Genomic DNA, 16,159 nt, shown 5'->3' on the forward strand with positions numbered 1-16,159 from the left:
GAGCACTTAAATCTTGCTCATTTTATTCACCTACATAGGATTTTCTCACTAGAAAAGACCTTGTATCACCAATGCTATTATCCTTTCTTTTTAAACAGGAAAGGCAACTTTAGGCCCAGAGGGGACCAACTTACTAGTTAATTTACAGTAACTGGAGAATGGCTAGTGGCAAACCCAAAACTGGAAGCCAACTTTTCTAACAACTAATGGTGATGTTTCATGTTCTTCCTGGCATTCAGGATATAAAGGTATTGTTACAACAGCGGTACAAAAAGAAGTTTACTCCTTTATCCCAAATTGTCCTTCAACTCCATTTCACTTCTGGCACTCTCATTGCTCATTTTAATTTACTTCACCTTTACTGATCCCCACTCCTCCCTTTTTTCTCCTTTTGGAGTGAAACCAGGCCTGGACATCACTCAGGCATATGGGGCTGGGGGTGGAGATAAAGTAGATGTTTGAGATCCTTTACCATTAGTGAACCTTAAAGGAAGAACAAAAAATGCTTTGGATAACATGCTTATAACTGCTTGAGCACAAACAAAAGACGGAAGACAAAGAGAGGAGAGATGTAGTTGAATGACTTAGGGAGAAAACTTGCAAGCTGCTTAGATGTGGACAAATGAAGACTAAATGCAGGGGGTTGGGGGTCAGCGAGGAAACGTCACACTCCCCTAACGGAGCGAGGTGGAGGGTGTAATGCCTAAGCAAGACGCTTCACAGAAAGCCTCGCGGATTCTTTTGTAAGTATCTGAAAAGACTCTTTTCTTAGATGGCAGCGAACGACCTCTGAGGTCTGCGGGTATCTCTTCCCATTGTGAAGGCGCTCCTCTCTGGGAGGTCGCAGGGCCCTTTTACGGAGAAACGGGGGACCCCCTCTCAGCGGTCTGGCGGAAGCTTTATGCCGGCGCTGGGCCCGTTCCCGTGGGTTCTGCGAGGTCCCCTCCCGCGACAGGCGTGACCCCCGGGTCAGCGCGTGGCCCACACCAAGCCGGCGGAAAAGCCCCCAGCAGCCCCGCTGGCCTCTAGAGCCGCTTCCCCGTGCGAGTCCCGCCGAATCCCGCCCTGCCGCCCGCCGCGAGCGTGCCTAACGTGCCCCCGCAACGTGACGCACGCGCCGCGCCGGGGTGGCTGTGCGGGCAGCGCGGCGGGAGGAGCGCGCGCAGAGGGCTGGGTGCGGGCGGAAGTCGGCGTCTGCGGAAAGGAGAAAGGAAAGGGAGACGCGGCTGGGTGCGGCGCGGTGCGGCGCGGCTGCGAGACCGGCAGGAGGGCGCCGCCCCCTCCCCCGCCCTCTCCGCTGAGGATGGAAGTGACGAAAGCAGCCGAGGAGGTCACTTCCTGCTGGGGTGGATGAGGAGGAGCCGGAGACGCCGCGGAGGAGACCGGACCGAAGACGGACCGTGCGGGGGAGAGGTGAGTCCTGGCCTCGCCGCCAGGTTCCTCTGGGCAGAACCCCCGGCTTCGGCGTGGACGGCGTCCCTGCGGTCGGGGCCGCCCGGCGAGCCACGTACCAACCCAGCCGGGCCTCCCCCAGTGCGGGGGGCGGGGGAGGGAGGGGGCCCCGCGGCTGAGGGGCGACGGGGATCCAGGCAGTGTTCGTGCGGTGGCTCCGCGGAGCTTCGAGGCCACGGGGCGAGGGAGGCCCGGCCGGGAGGCAGGTAGAAAGGAGGCTCCCGGGGCTGCGGAAGTCGGGACCGGGAGCTGCAGCGGGGGATCCGCGGCACCAGACTCTGCAAGCCTCACTCTTTCGGGAATGGTCGCGGTCCGAGGGAGGCGAGGGGCCTGCCGGGCTTTGCAGAGTTGAGATGAGTGATCCTACTTGGACAGAGTGTCCTCGGAATGAATTTGCCTAAGGCATGGAGAGGCGCCTCCGGGCCCCTGGGAGGGAGGCCTTTATGGGTGAAATCGGGGAGTTGGGATGTCGGGAGAGAGCTTCCTGGGCAAGTCATTGTTGCAGCGGGGTTTGGATCTCAGAGTCGTGGTGGGTGAAGGCATTCCGGTGGCAGAATAAAGACCCCGCGATCCGACAGAGCAATCTAGTTGTTAGCGTCCAGGGCAGCTTCCTGGAGCCGTGGGGAAATTAGTGTTTTTCCTCTCTCATTGTCACGGAGATGGGAGCAGCCGGGAGAGGAAACTCCTGCCTCAGCTCTGGGGCCTTGTTATTGTGTATTTTGTGTGTGTGACTCTGTGTCTGTGTTTATGTTTGTTTTTTCCTTCCTTTGGGGTATGTATCTCGTCCTCATTCCCTGGTAGTTTCATAGCCCGAAACTTGCTGGTCTTTTTAATGTGTATGGTGAGAAAAAAGATTCAAAGGATCTAGAGGAATCCTAGGTTAGATGAAATTTCAAGATTAGGAATTTGTACCCACCCCACCCTAGGGTCACTAAGGCACCTACATTGCCTCCAGACTCCTGCTAATGTTGGTACTGAGGGCCTGTCATTCACCCTGGGGAACTGCCTGGCTGAGGGTAGATCTGCCTTCTGCCCGCATATCCCTCTGGCAGTTTTACCCTTCCCTCCTTTTTGTTAAAGGATTGACTGATACAGGCTGCTTGCTGCTGGGAACAGGAAATTTATTAAGGAACTGTAAATCTGAGTGGAATGAATTCAAATCACAGCCAGACTCCCTCCACTTGTTGAACAGAAGGTTCCCAGAAATGCTTGCTTTTTTTTTCTTCCTGTTAAAGGGAGAAAATGTAAAATGTTTTCTCAAAGAAAAATTGGGGGAGTGTGTGCGTGTGTTTGTATAGAGTAACTGTACATATGGTGTGTTTACTTAATGTATCCCAGGGTGTTGTTTCAAGGAGGAAGGGGCAGTTTCTGACTGGGAGAAGTTTTCCTTCTCCCATCTCACATAATTCAGGAAAGTAAATCAAAATCAGATGTTCATTCTTGAGTGGCAATCAGATGGCTTTGGATTTTTTTTTTTTAACTCTTCTTTAAACTGGTACATCTGGGTGAACTCAGACTTGTGTATCTTGGCATCTGGGCCTGTCTAGTAATAGAAGACAAACTGTTTGACTTGTTTTGGCTGCGTTTTTGGACTCATTTCACCATACCCTTTCTTTTTTACATTTGAAGGACTGGTCAGGGGGAAGAAAGCAAATATTAAAAACAGTGTTTACAATTTGTGGCTTAAAGGCAGGTGGGAGATAATTATGGCCTTTGAAGCTGATGACTTGAGCACCATCATTTGATGACTTGGGGATTAGCAGTTTGGAGGTGACATGTTTGGAAGAAAGTGGGTTACATAAGGAGGGAAAGACAGGGAAAAAGAAGTTTGGGGAAAGGCTGTGCCAGAAAACATTGGGAGGATAATAAATAAATAGCACCTTAAAGTAATTGATGTGGCTTGTATCTCTCAGCAGGAGGGTGAAAATGAAAGCAGGCTGTAGCATCGTGGAAAAGCCAGAAGGAGGTGGAGGTGAGCAGAAGTTAATCATCTTCTGACATACCTGGAATGTCCCTCAGTGGTTCCTTTTCTCTCCACTTGGGTTTGGTTCACAAATGCCAGACCATGGCTGCCAGCCTCTTGACAGGGTAGATACTGCTAGGACAGTTGTAGGCTTGTTTCCTGTGGATGAATGTTAACATGTCTGGTCACCACACCCTTATCCCGAGCTTTAGCGTCTCTTTCCTGTTAGAGACACAATTCCAACCTTGAGGGTAAGGTTGTATTTTCCTAAAACATTATCTTTCCTTTTTGTTCCCTTTGGAACTTTCAAGTCCTTACAGAAAGTAGGCATGAGATTTAGTAAGATCTGAAAGGGTAAGAGATTAGACACCTGGGTGCTGCTGCCCAGCTCTTATCAGATTTAATGATTGCCACAAGGAAAGGTAACTTCTCTCTGCTTTCCTCTCGGCTATTGTGGTTAGCCCCAGCTGACCGAAAGTGTGTTTGTGGCATGTTTGCACAGCACTCTAGAGATTCTGAGCATTGGAATGTGAGGTTGGGGATACAGGTATGTATGTTCCTAGCTCCTGACTACCTTGATCTTGCCCTTTTCATATTAAAGGGTATCAGTTTCCTGATTGGGCCTATAAAACAGAGTCGTCCCCGGGCTCCCGGCAGATCCAGCTATGGCACTTCATCCTGGAGCTGCTGCAGAAGGAGGAGTTCCGCCATGTCATCGCCTGGCAGCAGGGAGAGTACGGGGAGTTTGTCATCAAGGATCCAGACGAGGTGGCCCGCCTCTGGGGCCGCAGGAAGTGCAAACCACAGATGAATTATGACAAGCTGAGCCGGGCCCTGAGGTGAGGGAAAGGATTCCCAAATCCATTGTGTTAACAGATTGGAAGGAGACTTAAGTAGTTTGGTGAATGTTAGATAAAAAAGGTATCAGGTGATAAGAGACTACACTAGTGAATAGGTGTAGCTTTTTTTTTTTTAGGTATAGCTTTAAAGTGGGAGTGGGAGCTATTGAATCTGGGTAGCACAGGCACAGGAGGAGAAAAGGCATATCTTTGGTTATATGTAGGAGGGAATTCCAACGTGGCTGGCACTGGATCCTGACAGCCAATTCTGCTCTGTAGTGGGCGAGAATGTGTGGTGAAACCTGGATTGGAGCTCATTTATAATCCAAAAGATTAATTTACACTTCCCTGTTAGAAATCTCTTAGAATTTCTCTTTTTTAGGCTCTCCTGGAAGAAACTAGAAAAAGAGTGAAGCAAGCACACAAGAGAGCACTCACTGCATGGTAGTGCCCTAGCTATTCAGGAACCAGTCAGTGAGCTCAGTGAGTTGTCAGTTCATAGGTTGCTCCAGCATGTCTAAAGATTGGTCACTATAAGTTTTTGCAGGTTTTCTTTTCCCCTTGTCAGTCTTTACATTTCATAACCCTTTAGCCCTCCAGGGGCCAGTTTATAACCTATGCCACTGAATAGATTCAAGCCTCAAGATTCTACGTACATTGAAATCCCCTTGCCTTCCTTCACTGTTAGTGATCCTGAATGTAAAATCTGGGCAGCAGCATCGCTGGAGCCTCTCACTTCCTTTTGAAAGTGAAGTAGGCCAGGCTGACTGCTGTTTTCCAGATCAGGGTGTACCATTGTTTGACCTGCCACCATAAAACAGTTCTACATTCCTTTGTCTATGCCTTGAGCTTAGGCCTCCAGACTAACCACATCAGGTCTCCCAGGAGATTTGTCTGCCCCCACCTGGGCAAGGCAGAAAGGAGAAACAAGGCAGTGACATACAGTGGAACAGGAAGGAAATGGACTAAAGAATTGAAACCATAGAGAGAGAGAGAAGAAAGTGGTTGGGGCTAGGATAGGTGTTCAGGATCTCAAAGTGAGATTGTCTTTGTAAAGGACTAGAATTTAGTTGAAAATTGAATGGGAAAAGTATGCTCTTAGGTCTCCCAGCTCTAACCTAAGGGCAAGGCTGCAAAAGAATGATAGTGATGTTTGCAAGTAATACTCAGCAAGAATTGTTGATCTTAGTGGTTACCTAAGTATATCGAAAACTGTCAGTAGCTAGAAGATAAATTGACGTGCATTCCTGTTTTTACAGATACTATTACAACAAGAGGATCCTTCATAAAACAAAAGGGAAAAGGTTTACTTATAAATTTAACTTCAACAAGCTGGTGATGCCCAACTACCCATTCATCAACATACGGTCAAGTGGTAAGATGCAAACCTCTCTTGGTGGGGAATAAATTTTGAGTTGAAAAGGAATTTTAAAAACCCAGGTCTAATATGTGATCATGTAAGTCCCAGTATATAATGCTGTAATACCCTGCCTAGTTGGTTGCTTCTCTCAGAAGCTTTCTTCTGGACCCTCAGAAACCGAAATCTAGGATATAGGTACATTATGAAGGGAAAACACACCGATGGTTTCTGTTATCTGCTCAGTGTGACTGGGAAAAGGAAAGGTGATCCCAGCAGGGGTTCAGGATTCCAGAAGCATATGTTGATTTAGGAAGTTGATGGGACTTTTAGAGACATGTGTTTATAGAGTCAAATATGAACCTAAATTTCTGGAGGAGGATTCAGTTTGAGACACACATGTTTGAGTTATCCTTGAATGGACAGTTGTAGAAATGATCAGAAAGAGAGAGACCTTCAGTGTAAAAAAAAAAAAAAAAACAACAAACAACCCAGGTCTAGGATTTGTCACATTTAAGGGGTATTTAGAAACACCAAAGTAATATGATCCCCTGGATTTCCTCTGCGTTCTTGCTCAAGTTTTCCCATCCATCTCACAGGAAGTGATAGACTCTGCAGCATCAAGATAGATTTGGTTTATTTGGTTCCTTTTTCTGCATATTATTTGTCATCTCCTAGATATTATTGCATTGTCCTCTTTAGGAATGGTGTTCCATAGGTTTGTGTTGATCTTTAAGTTCAGGACTCAGAGTTTTAACACCCTGCCCAGTGGCTCTTTCATAGACAAGAACTAGCTTCTACAAACACTTCCGATTTTCTATGAAACAACCAAGCTCACCCTTATCAAGTGAATATCATCAAAACCACAGCATCCTTGATCACAGAAAGGAGGTTCATATGTTTGCAGTGAAAAGCAGTGTCTTTGATCTGCACCAACAACGCCTCAGAGAACAGGACTCTGGGGTTACTTGACCTTCTCTCCTCTGAAGTGCTGCAAGGCTTCCCCTCTAGGCTCTCCACAGGACAGGTTTCCATGACAGCTTCTCACAGAGGTTTTGGGTCTGCCTCTCAGGGATGCAGAAAGCAGTCTCTGATAAGGATGTTTGTTTGTTCGTTTGTTTGTTTTAAGATGCAAATCAGACCCCTGCCTAAGAAAATAGATTGTGTTTAACTAGTTTCTGAGCAGTCCATTAATGCTCTGTCTTTATGGCATTGTACAAGGCCAAGAAATCTGATTGTGATTCTGTAGTATTACAACTTCTCAGAGAAAAGTTGGAAGAAACCTGAAAAATTAGATCAGGGGTGTGGCTGAGAGAATATAATGCTGAGATCCGTGGCAGATATGTAATTACTACACACAACAAGTTAGGGCAGTTTTAGCTTGATGCTGCTATCATTACAGTTCCATCTCTTCTGTAACCACTCCCTTCTGTCCCTGGGGCATGCATTTAAAAAAAAAATAAAAGTGGTATTGGAATGCATCTCTCTAATGACAACCTGTTTTCTTTCCTTGTGCCTGAGGGAGAGGCGTTAGGAAATCAAACCTGTTCTAACCACTGGAATCTTGTTTCCTCTATTTTTCACCCTTACCCCCCTCCTGTGTACCTAGAGGAATTTTGACTCTAGCTGGGTATACCAGAGTGTGTGAGTCTTGTTCTTCTGTCTTTGACCCATTTCTTTTCTATTGAAAACCCACAAGTCCAGCCACTTGGACAACCTGGAATGGGGCATTCATCAGCCCTTGGGAGTAATATGCTTTTCCAGGGAAAGGAAATCTGGACCCTCACTATATGAAGACTCTGGTCTAGAAACCTAACAGTAGTGGCCTAGCACCGCCTATCGTGCCTGAAGGTAGTTGAACCAACATTGATCCTTAACTAAGCTCAAGATCCTAATCAAAAAGTCATGGGGAAAGCAAAACTTTTAGGGATACTACTTCGTTTTTACATCCTGGTTACAGATAACCCCAAAGAACTAGAGTCATTAGTTCATAGAGAACTTTTACCCAGATAGACCAGATGTTTCAGGTTAACTTTGTTTTATGATGACAAAGGAATGTAACATTTATTGAACATCTACTTAATGGAGGTACTTTTGCCTAGTGTTTTTGTGAATTAACTCATGCAACTCTCCTAGCCAAATAAAGTATACATCTCAGTACCCTCATTTTACAAATGATAAAATTAAGGATGACAGGGCTTCCCTGGTGGCGCAGTGGTTGAGAGTCCGCCTGCCGATGCAGGGGACACGGGTTCACGGGTTCGTGCCCCCGTCCGGGAAGATCCCACATGCCGCGGAGCGGCTGGGTCCGTGAGCCATGGCTGCTGAGCCTGCGCCTCCGGAGCCTGTGCTCCGCAACGGGAGGGGCCACAACAGTGAGAGGCCTGCGTGCCACCAAAAAAAAAAAAATTAAGGATGACAGCAAAGTCAAAGATTGATCAGAGTGGCTTGAATACAGTTATCTGTTGGACACTTTCTCAGGAAACAATTCTTGAGAGATTGAGCTATTGAAATAGATCATACATTCCTTCTCTGGTTTTCGATTCATTCATTTGTTCAACAGATAATGTGTTAAGCCCTAAAGAAAAAGAAAAAGATTATGGGGGAGTTCTTTCCCTCAAGGAACTTAAAATTTAGCAGGAGAGATAAGATATATGAGGTTTAACACAATTCGGAATACAATGTGGAATGTGATAAATGCTCGAAGAAGCAGAGCTATGTGGATTAAGATCCTGGAGGCTAGAGAGATATTGTCTAGATGGTGGGTTGATACAGTTGGGCTATTTTGAACTGTGTGTTTTTAAAAATAGAAGCAATACATTTAAATTTTTTTATTATTTTTTAATATTTAATGTTTAAATGTATTTTTAATATTTACATTAAAATGTATTTTTTAAATGTACTTACATAGGAAACCTTGGAAAGATACAGAAGATACTAGTAAAAATGCTGCCTGTCAGGGTGTGGGGAGAGAGCAGACCAGTTCAAGGATGGACTTGAGACCTCACTTCACCCCACCCCAGTTTTTTTATCTTTATTTTAGGAAACTTTAAAGCTACAGAAAAATTGAGGAAAAAATTGAACATCGAACACCCATATATCCTCTATCTAGATTCACTAATCAATAGATAAACATTTGCTTTATATTTCCATATACTTTTTCAATCTTCTGAGATTAAGTTGCAGATGTGACACTTCATCCCTGTGTACTTCAGTATGTATCTCCCAAGTACAAGGACATTCTCCTTCTACTCACAATAACATTACCATACCCAGGAAGTTTTAACATGCTCTAATACTATTATCTAATATATGGTCCATATTTAAATGATACATGCCTTTTAAAGTTTTGCTTTTTTAATCATGATTATTGTCTAATAAAAAATTATTTATTTTAACAAACACATGCAGTTTGCTATGCGCTGGTACCAGTTTAAGGACTTTACAAATATTAACTCTTGTAGTTTTCATAGCATGAGGATTAGTCCTGTTATTATCCATTTTACAGGTAATGAAACTGAGGCACGGAAAAGTAAGTAAGTTACCTAGAGTAACACAGCTATTAAGTGGTAGGGCCGGGGTTTGAACTTAGACAAGGGCCTTATTCCATTTTGCTAAAGGGGTTCAAAAACCAGTTGGTTACCTACTACTACTACTCTGATTTCATAGTGGCTCCACGAAGGTTGTCTTCTTCAAAGCAGTGTTATTCATACTTCTTTTAGCAGCAAACTTAGTTTTCAGACAAAGTCTTAGATTTGTTATCTCAACATACTGATACAACATATAAAAATAGGGCTGCTGCAGTTACTCAGAGGTGAGGGATCCAGAATGCCACCTCCAAATTGCCTTCCTTCACTCCCTCTAAATGCATTTGGAAAATGCTATGTATTCTGTCTCCTTTTTGCAGATTTACAGTGTACCTTAGCCTGTGTAGGGACTGAGATAGCCTCCAATTTAGAAAAAACAAAGCAAAGAACTAAATTGTTTAGGAGATGAGACCTTCTCTACCACCTCCCTTCCCCCACACACATTATACTTATTCAGTCCTTCAGAACACATAGAAGTGTTTTTTTGCTTTTGAAAGATGTGCTCTTAATACAAAATAAAGATCCAGGAGAATCAAAAAAGAATAGAATTTTAGCCATTGTAATAAGCTAGTAGAAGTGATACTTTGGAGACCCTCTTGACTCCACTCAAATTATATTCAAGGTCATCCATCTGTTTTTCCTAATTGTGCAATTAAATCAGTGGTTTTAGAAAAAAGAGCTGCAGACCAGTTTTCTGTGGAACATCATTTTGAAATGCTGCTCTGGCACAGTCTTACTCAGGCACATGTGCCAAGAAAGCTACAGTCTTGCACATACCTACCGACTCCAGAGTCCTATCTGAGGATGACTCAATTATAAACAAGAATAGAAGACTGCAAGCAATTCCTACCCACATCGTATCTCGTGCACCTTTTTTGTTTCTTCTCCTGGATCACCACACCTCACTTATTTGGGTTTTTCTTATTTTTTCTTCTCCTTTATCCTTCCCTCAGAGTAAAAATAGCCCTCCTGACATCATCAGTGATAGAAGCCACTGATGCCTCCCAGGCGCCCAAAGGGTCCCTGAGGCCTCATACCTCTCTTATGCTCTGATTGTCAGGAGGACCTTTTGGGGGAGTTAACTTGTGAGGCTCTGAAGTTGACATGTGTAGCACAGTGTTGGTTTCGGCCTAGAGCTTCAGTTTTTACTCTGTGATTTTGGGAGAAGTGGTAGGTACTCGACTTTCTCGCAGCGTCCTCAGTGCTTGAAAGCAGGATGGTAGTGGAGATCATTATACAGTATATGTAGAATAGAAAATAGATTGGAGAGATTTAAAAATTTTTGAATCTCTACAAAGTAGTGATTGTATATCAGAAATGATAAAAGGTACACCATGAGAACCTACCTTAACAAACATAGCTTCTTTTTGTGATCTGTTTTTGTTCTTAAAATGTGGTCTTGTTTGTGTTCATATATGTGAGGGGCAGGGTCTTCAGCCTTTTAATGCATTGTTTACATACATATCGTTCCCAGTTTCATTCATTGCTTTTGGTTTGCTTGCTTACTTTATAGATATGGCCAAAGTTATGAAAATAAGAAAAGATGATTTGCAAAGCTGAGAGTTAAAGCAGGTGACATATATACAGTATTTAGAGTTGCAGAGGAGAAGGCTGTAATACCCATTCATTCATTCAACTGGTAGTTATTAAGCACCCACTCATTATTAAGCCCTGAACTGCTGGAAATCTACTTGCAAATAATAGGAGGTCCCTGCCTTCATGGGATTTATGTTTTAGAATACAGATAGACACGTAAATGATATTTTGGATAGTAATGAGTACTGTGAAGACAGTAAGACTCTAGAGAAAGGTGGCGACTAAACTGAGTATAGGAAGCTGAGGAGACAGGCAGCTGAGGGATTCAGTCCAGCCGGAATGTTTATTTTCTGTTGCTCTTCAACATCTTGTACTTGTTTAGCATAAGTAAAATTGCTGATAATGAATGACCGGACCTCCAGAGTGGCCTTTTGTCTTTTCCTCCCTCACAGGTGTGGTTCCCCAGAGTGCGCCACCAGTGCCAACAGCCTCTTCCCGCTTCCACTTCCCACCTCTGGACACCCATTCTCCAACCAGTGATGTGCAGCCAGGGCGGTTCTCTGCTAGCTCCCTAACTGCTTCTGGCCAGGAGTCAAGCACTGGCACTGATAGAAAGGTGGAGCTTTCGGAGCTGGAGGATGGCTCGGCCGCTGACTGGCGCCGGGGTGTGGATCTCATGTCCTCCCGAAATGCTGTCGGCGGAGGGATTGGCCATCAGAAGCGCAAACCTGACATCATGCTTCCCCTGTTCTCTAGGCCAGGGATGTACCCTGACCCCCATAGTCCCTTCGCCATCTCTCCCATCCCCAGCCGTGGAGGCGTCCTGAATGTCCCCATTTCACCAGCCCTCTCCCTGACTCCCACCATCTTCTCCTATAGCCCGTCGCCAGGCCTGAGCCCCTTCACCAGCAGCAGTTGCTTCTCCTTCAACCCTGAGGAAATGAAACACTACCTTCATTCTCAAGCCTGTTCTGTGTTCAACTACCATCTGAGTCCGCGGACATTTCCTCGTTACCCAGGGCTCATGGTTCCACCGCTGCAGTGCCAGATGCATCCTGAGGAGTCAACCCAGTTTTCCATCAAGCTGCAGCCCCCACCTGTCGGGCGGAAGAACCGGGAGAGGGTGGAGAGCAGCGAGGAGGCAGCGCCTGTCACTGTTCCCACGCTGGCTCCTGTCCCCCCGAGAATTAAGGTGGAACCAGCCTCTGAGAAGGATCCTGAGAGTCTCAGGCAGTCGGCACGAGAAAAGGAGGAGCGCTGTCAAGAAGAGGGCAGTGTGCCAAGCAGGACCACAGAAGAGGAAAAAGGCACCATCTTTGCCCGCCCGGCTGCACCGCCTGTCTGGCCCTCTGTACCCGTTAGCACCCCAAGTGAAGAACCCCTAGAGGTGACTGAAGACAGTGAGGACAGGCCTGGCAAAGAGCCCGGTGCACCTGAGAAGAAAGAAGATGCCCTGATGCCCCCCAAGCTTCGGTTGAAGCGGCGCTGGAATGATGACCCCGAAGCCCGGGAGCTGAGTAAGAATGGCAAGTTCCTCTGGAATGGGTCAGGACCCCGGGGCTTGGCAACGGCTGCTGCTGACGCTTAGAACTGGAAGCTGATTGGGAGCTGTTTATACTATAATCAAACACATACATGTATTTATGTAGCAAGATTTCAGGGTGGGGGGGTGGGAGGGAATTAGGCTGGTTTGATCCTTCTAGGGGCATAGACTTGTATTTTTACGTTTGGGGGATAGGATGGGGGTATCTTCTGTTGTAAATTAGATGAGATGTGAACACACTTTTTTTCCTGGTGAGTAGGACATGGGAAGGGTATTGAACTGAAAGAAGAAAGAGCCTCTGTTTCCTGTTGAGGCTTACACTTTCTGACAAACTCCCAGAGGGCCAAGATACTGTTTGGTCCCATGATAGTTCAGGTTCCAGACTTGTTTCTTTTCTATTGTATTTATATGTGGAAAGCCATTAATGAATTTATTTTGCTCTGAGACATACACATAAAAGGGAAAGGGGCGTGGTTGGGAGGTTGAGCAGTGAGAGACCATTAATACTAAGTATTTTGCCTGAAATGTTTCTTTATAATTATTTCAGGGGAGGAATAAGAATCTCAGTCTTATGGGGGCAGGAGGATGTTCAGGTGTTGCTCTTTTTCTTTTTCCCTTTGTTGTTGTTGTTTGGCTTCTTTTTTTTTTTTTTCCTTTTTATAAAATGTTTTCAGGAAACGTGAAATGTACTGCCAGTTAGAGCGGGGCTGGCAAGGCACAGGCGCTGAGCCTTCAGCTTCCTTGTTGAGACAGGAAGCCCTGCTGTGAATTTCTTGGACATTTCACCTACTTCACCTATTAAGAAGCCATGAGGAGTTATAAACTCTTGTTCAGGGAAGAAAGAAGAGGGCAGGAGGATGTAACCCAATGCCTTTAAAAACAAAAACACAAAAATGCTCTTTTTTTTTTTTTCCATCGTGGGTTTGGGGAGCCAAACCAACGTGTGACTGAGCGAGTTGACTGAGAGACGTGACAGAGTTGAAGATGTCTTTCTGCAGTGTCTGGTTCTCTTATCGTCTTCTTAAGTCAAAGCCTTAACAATGAACATACTTCAACATGATACGGGTCTGTCAACGTAAACCTGTAAAAGGGCATAGACATCTTTTCGGATAATCCAGGAGTGTTGGAAGATGGTTAAATTTTAAGCTGGTATTTAATCATCCCCACTTGATGTATTGGGATAGGTAGCAAAAAGGCAGGATTGTGGGAGTTAAGGGCAGATGAAACCTGGAAACACAGAAGGTAGCTGGGGGTACAAGTGGATGTTTAGGAAGCTGAAAGAAGCGGTAGACGGGAGACACAGAAGGGAGACAGATGCCAAGAGGCCTGGTGTAAGTGAAGCAGTGGGTGTCTGTCCTGTTGTGGTGTTGCCGTTCTTGCCATACCCATTCCCCTAGATTGTACTAATTCTCATGATCAATTGACTATCCTGCATGAGACCCCAGGAATTGTTTCTTCATGGGAAATTCCCTTCCAGCAACTTCAAAGGAATGGGAAAGTATTGATCTTACATGAATCGAAAGGAGCCTGGATTAGGGGCAGAGAGAAAGAAGCCACAGCCAACTGTGTGTGTGTGTGTGTGTCTGTCTGTGTGTGTGTGTGCGCACATGCACATGTAAGTACACAGTAGTATACAGAAATACCGAACATGGCTCAGATCCACGAGCAGCAGAGAGAAGAAAGAACTGCGTCTCTGATAGGGGCAAGGAGTGGGCACAGGGATGTTGTCTAGAAATTGGAGAGAGAGATTCCTGGCTCCATCTCAGCCTAGGTGAACTCAGTGTACTAAGAAGCACTTGAGGGTTGTCTTCTCATGGTGAGGGGGGGCGTCTATTTTAAACTGGAGTGCGAGCGTGAGAGAGGGGCCCAGGAGAGGTTCGAGCCGGTGGTGAGTTGTTAGGTGGCTTAAGAGGACTTGAGTCCGTCATGCTCTTTTTCGGCAGTTGTCCTCCCCCTTGTTTGATTCAAATTCCGTGAGTGACTTGTCTTTCCCTGGGAAAAGGATTAGGAGAATGGTCCCTAACAACTCAGGCTTTGGTCAGGCTGCCTTTGGTTGGTTGTGTTTTTGTCGGTTTCTTTCTCTGTACCTCGACTTACCTCGAATCAGAAAGCAAGCCCAGGCAGGTGGAAGAGGCATCTCTGCTTGGCATTGCCCAATCTAACCAGGGAGGCTGGCTGCCCACCGTCTCTGTCCACTAGAGGGGAGGGCCGGCAGGTGTCAGTATGAACTCAGGAATAGAAACATGAGGCCTTTAAAATAAGAGGGAGAAAAATCCGTGATGCAAACCTGTAACCCCCTAGAACCCAAGTGCCAGAATTAATTCCTAGATGCTGCTTCTGTTTGAATAAAAAGTCACAGCTTTTACACTTGAAAAAAACACACTCAAAAAATGTTCAACTCCATGAAAACTGTTTTTGGCTTTAAGAAATTGTTTGGTGTTTAACTGTTTCCTTTGATTGCCATTCCACCAGTAAATTGTTGGTTGATTTGCACTGCACACTGGGGTTGGGGGGAGGGTCCTACACAGAGCCAGACTTGGGCTTGCCCGGGAAGTGGACCAGGGGATGTGGAGGTCACTGATATTTCCTGGAGCAAAGGGGTGGGAGATAGTTTTTCTTCCCTGAGCCCACTCTGGGCAGCACCTGTCACCAGCCTGGCACAAAGCCAGGCCTTTCTCTTCCGCGAGCATCTCATCACTGAACAGCAGGTGGAAAGGGGGGGACGACACCAGACGTATTTTGCCTCCCCAATTTTTCCACCTTTTGCTGTGCCAAATGTTTAACATTTTGCAAATACAGATCTTGAACATGTATTAAGAACCTGTTCAAACTGTTTGCTTTTTTGACTCTAGAGAAGAAAACAGTAGAGATCTCTTCAGGGCATCCAGCCTTGCTGAGCTTTTCTTTTTTTTTTTAAGAACGTCTAGGAGTGAAATATAAACAATTCACTAAGTCCCTTCAACCCCCAGTTTTCAAGCTGCACTGCATTAAACCCAGCTCGCTAACTAACACAGGGAATTACTGCACCCTAGTCCTCAGTGGGCCAAGAAACTTTCAGAAGCATTAAAAAAAAAAAAAAAAATAGTTGAAGTATACCACTTCTCACCAAGCGGGTAGAGTCAGTTGGCTGTTTGTCCCTTGTTTTTTATTTATTCCATAATTATGTTTGTGTTTTTTGTTTTGTAGACAGTAATGGAACATACTTTTAAATTTTGTTCAAAAGAAAAAAAACTTTGATCCAATCTTTCAAGAACTGTTCCATTTTTTTGTTTCTTCTTGGGGGAAAAAAAGTTACCAGTTCATTTGTTTTGAAATATTTAGGCATTCTTTGAGTTATAAAATTGCGATGCAGGGATTTTGGGGAATTCACATGTGAAAGATGACTTCACTAGTTATCCGCTTAAGCAGAATAAAGTGTGTATATGTACATAAAATGTAAGTAATCTTAACTCCATTGTGCAGTGCCTTTTAGATGTTCCGCTTTCTATAAATTCAAATTTTTGCATATATATATTATATATATATGATGTAATGTTATAGAAATATATGTATAATATACATATTTTTTCCAGGGGTATCTGATAGCTCTGTATTTTGTTATGGAAGTTGAAAGAAAAAAAAGTATTTTACCTCAGAAATTAAAGTTAAATAAAATTTAAAAAAAATACTTTTAAGTAATGTTTGCGGAGCGTTGGTTTTGTCGTTGATACACCAAGCCAGGGTGGTCATGCCAGAGAACGTGCCGCGAGCATGCTAGCTCACCCACCTCCACACTTTTTATTCCTGTTGTGCAGGGGCCAACACAGTGAGGGTAGGTCCCTTAACAGCTTTGGAGGTTGTCAATTTCCTTGAGTCAATAGGTGCTGCTAGATAAAGGACAAC

At 45.0% G+C, this 16,159-nt stretch overlaps 1 protein-coding gene across 5 annotated transcripts; it reads left to right on the forward strand.

Moving 5' to 3' along the window:
* The first annotated feature begins 1,265 nt into the window (after nucleotides 1–1,265).
* LOC101329565 (ETS variant transcription factor 3) lies at nucleotides 1,266–15,951 on the forward strand. Of its 5 annotated transcripts, none has more exons than XM_019933029.3 (5): nucleotides 1,266–1,413; nucleotides 3,366–3,424; nucleotides 4,017–4,254; nucleotides 5,514–5,629; nucleotides 11,187–15,951. In XM_019933029.3, the coding sequence occupies exons 2-5, from the start codon at nucleotides 3,379–3,381 to the stop codon at nucleotides 12,320–12,322; spliced, it is 1,536 nt and encodes a 511-aa protein (XP_019788588.2). In that variant the 5' UTR covers nucleotides 1,266–1,413; nucleotides 3,366–3,378; the 3' UTR covers nucleotides 12,323–15,951. The 5 variants fall into 5 exon arrangements, with proteins under 5 accessions (XP_019788588.2, XP_019788604.2, XP_019788595.2 ...); XM_019933036.3 differs by having other exon boundaries at nucleotides 1,269–1,413; nucleotides 3,369–3,424; XM_019933045.3 differs by lacking the exon at nucleotides 3,366–3,424 and having other exon boundaries at nucleotides 1,268–1,413.
* The last annotated feature ends 208 nt before the right edge of the window (nucleotides 15,952–16,159 follow it).

The sequence above is a fragment of the Tursiops truncatus genome, chromosome 1 (assembly GCF_011762595.2).
Source record: "Tursiops truncatus isolate mTurTru1 chromosome 1, mTurTru1.mat.Y, whole genome shotgun sequence".
Lineage (NCBI taxonomy): Eukaryota > Metazoa > Chordata > Mammalia > Artiodactyla > Delphinidae > Tursiops > Tursiops truncatus.

Bases quoted from the DNA above. Each gene is read 5' to 3' on its own strand.
- LOC101329565 (XM_019933024.3), top strand. From the start codon at position 3,346: ATGTGGCTTGTATCTCTCAGCAGGAGGGTGAAAATGAAAGCAGGCTGT. The intron at 3,425-4,016 runs GTGAGCAGAAGT...TTCATATTAAAG, and splicing joins AAAGCCAGAAGGAGGTGGAG to GGTATCAGTTTCCTGATTGG. The intron at 4,255-5,513 runs GTGAGGGAAAGG...CTGTTTTTACAG, and splicing joins AAGCTGAGCCGGGCCCTGAG to ATACTATTACAACAAGAGGA.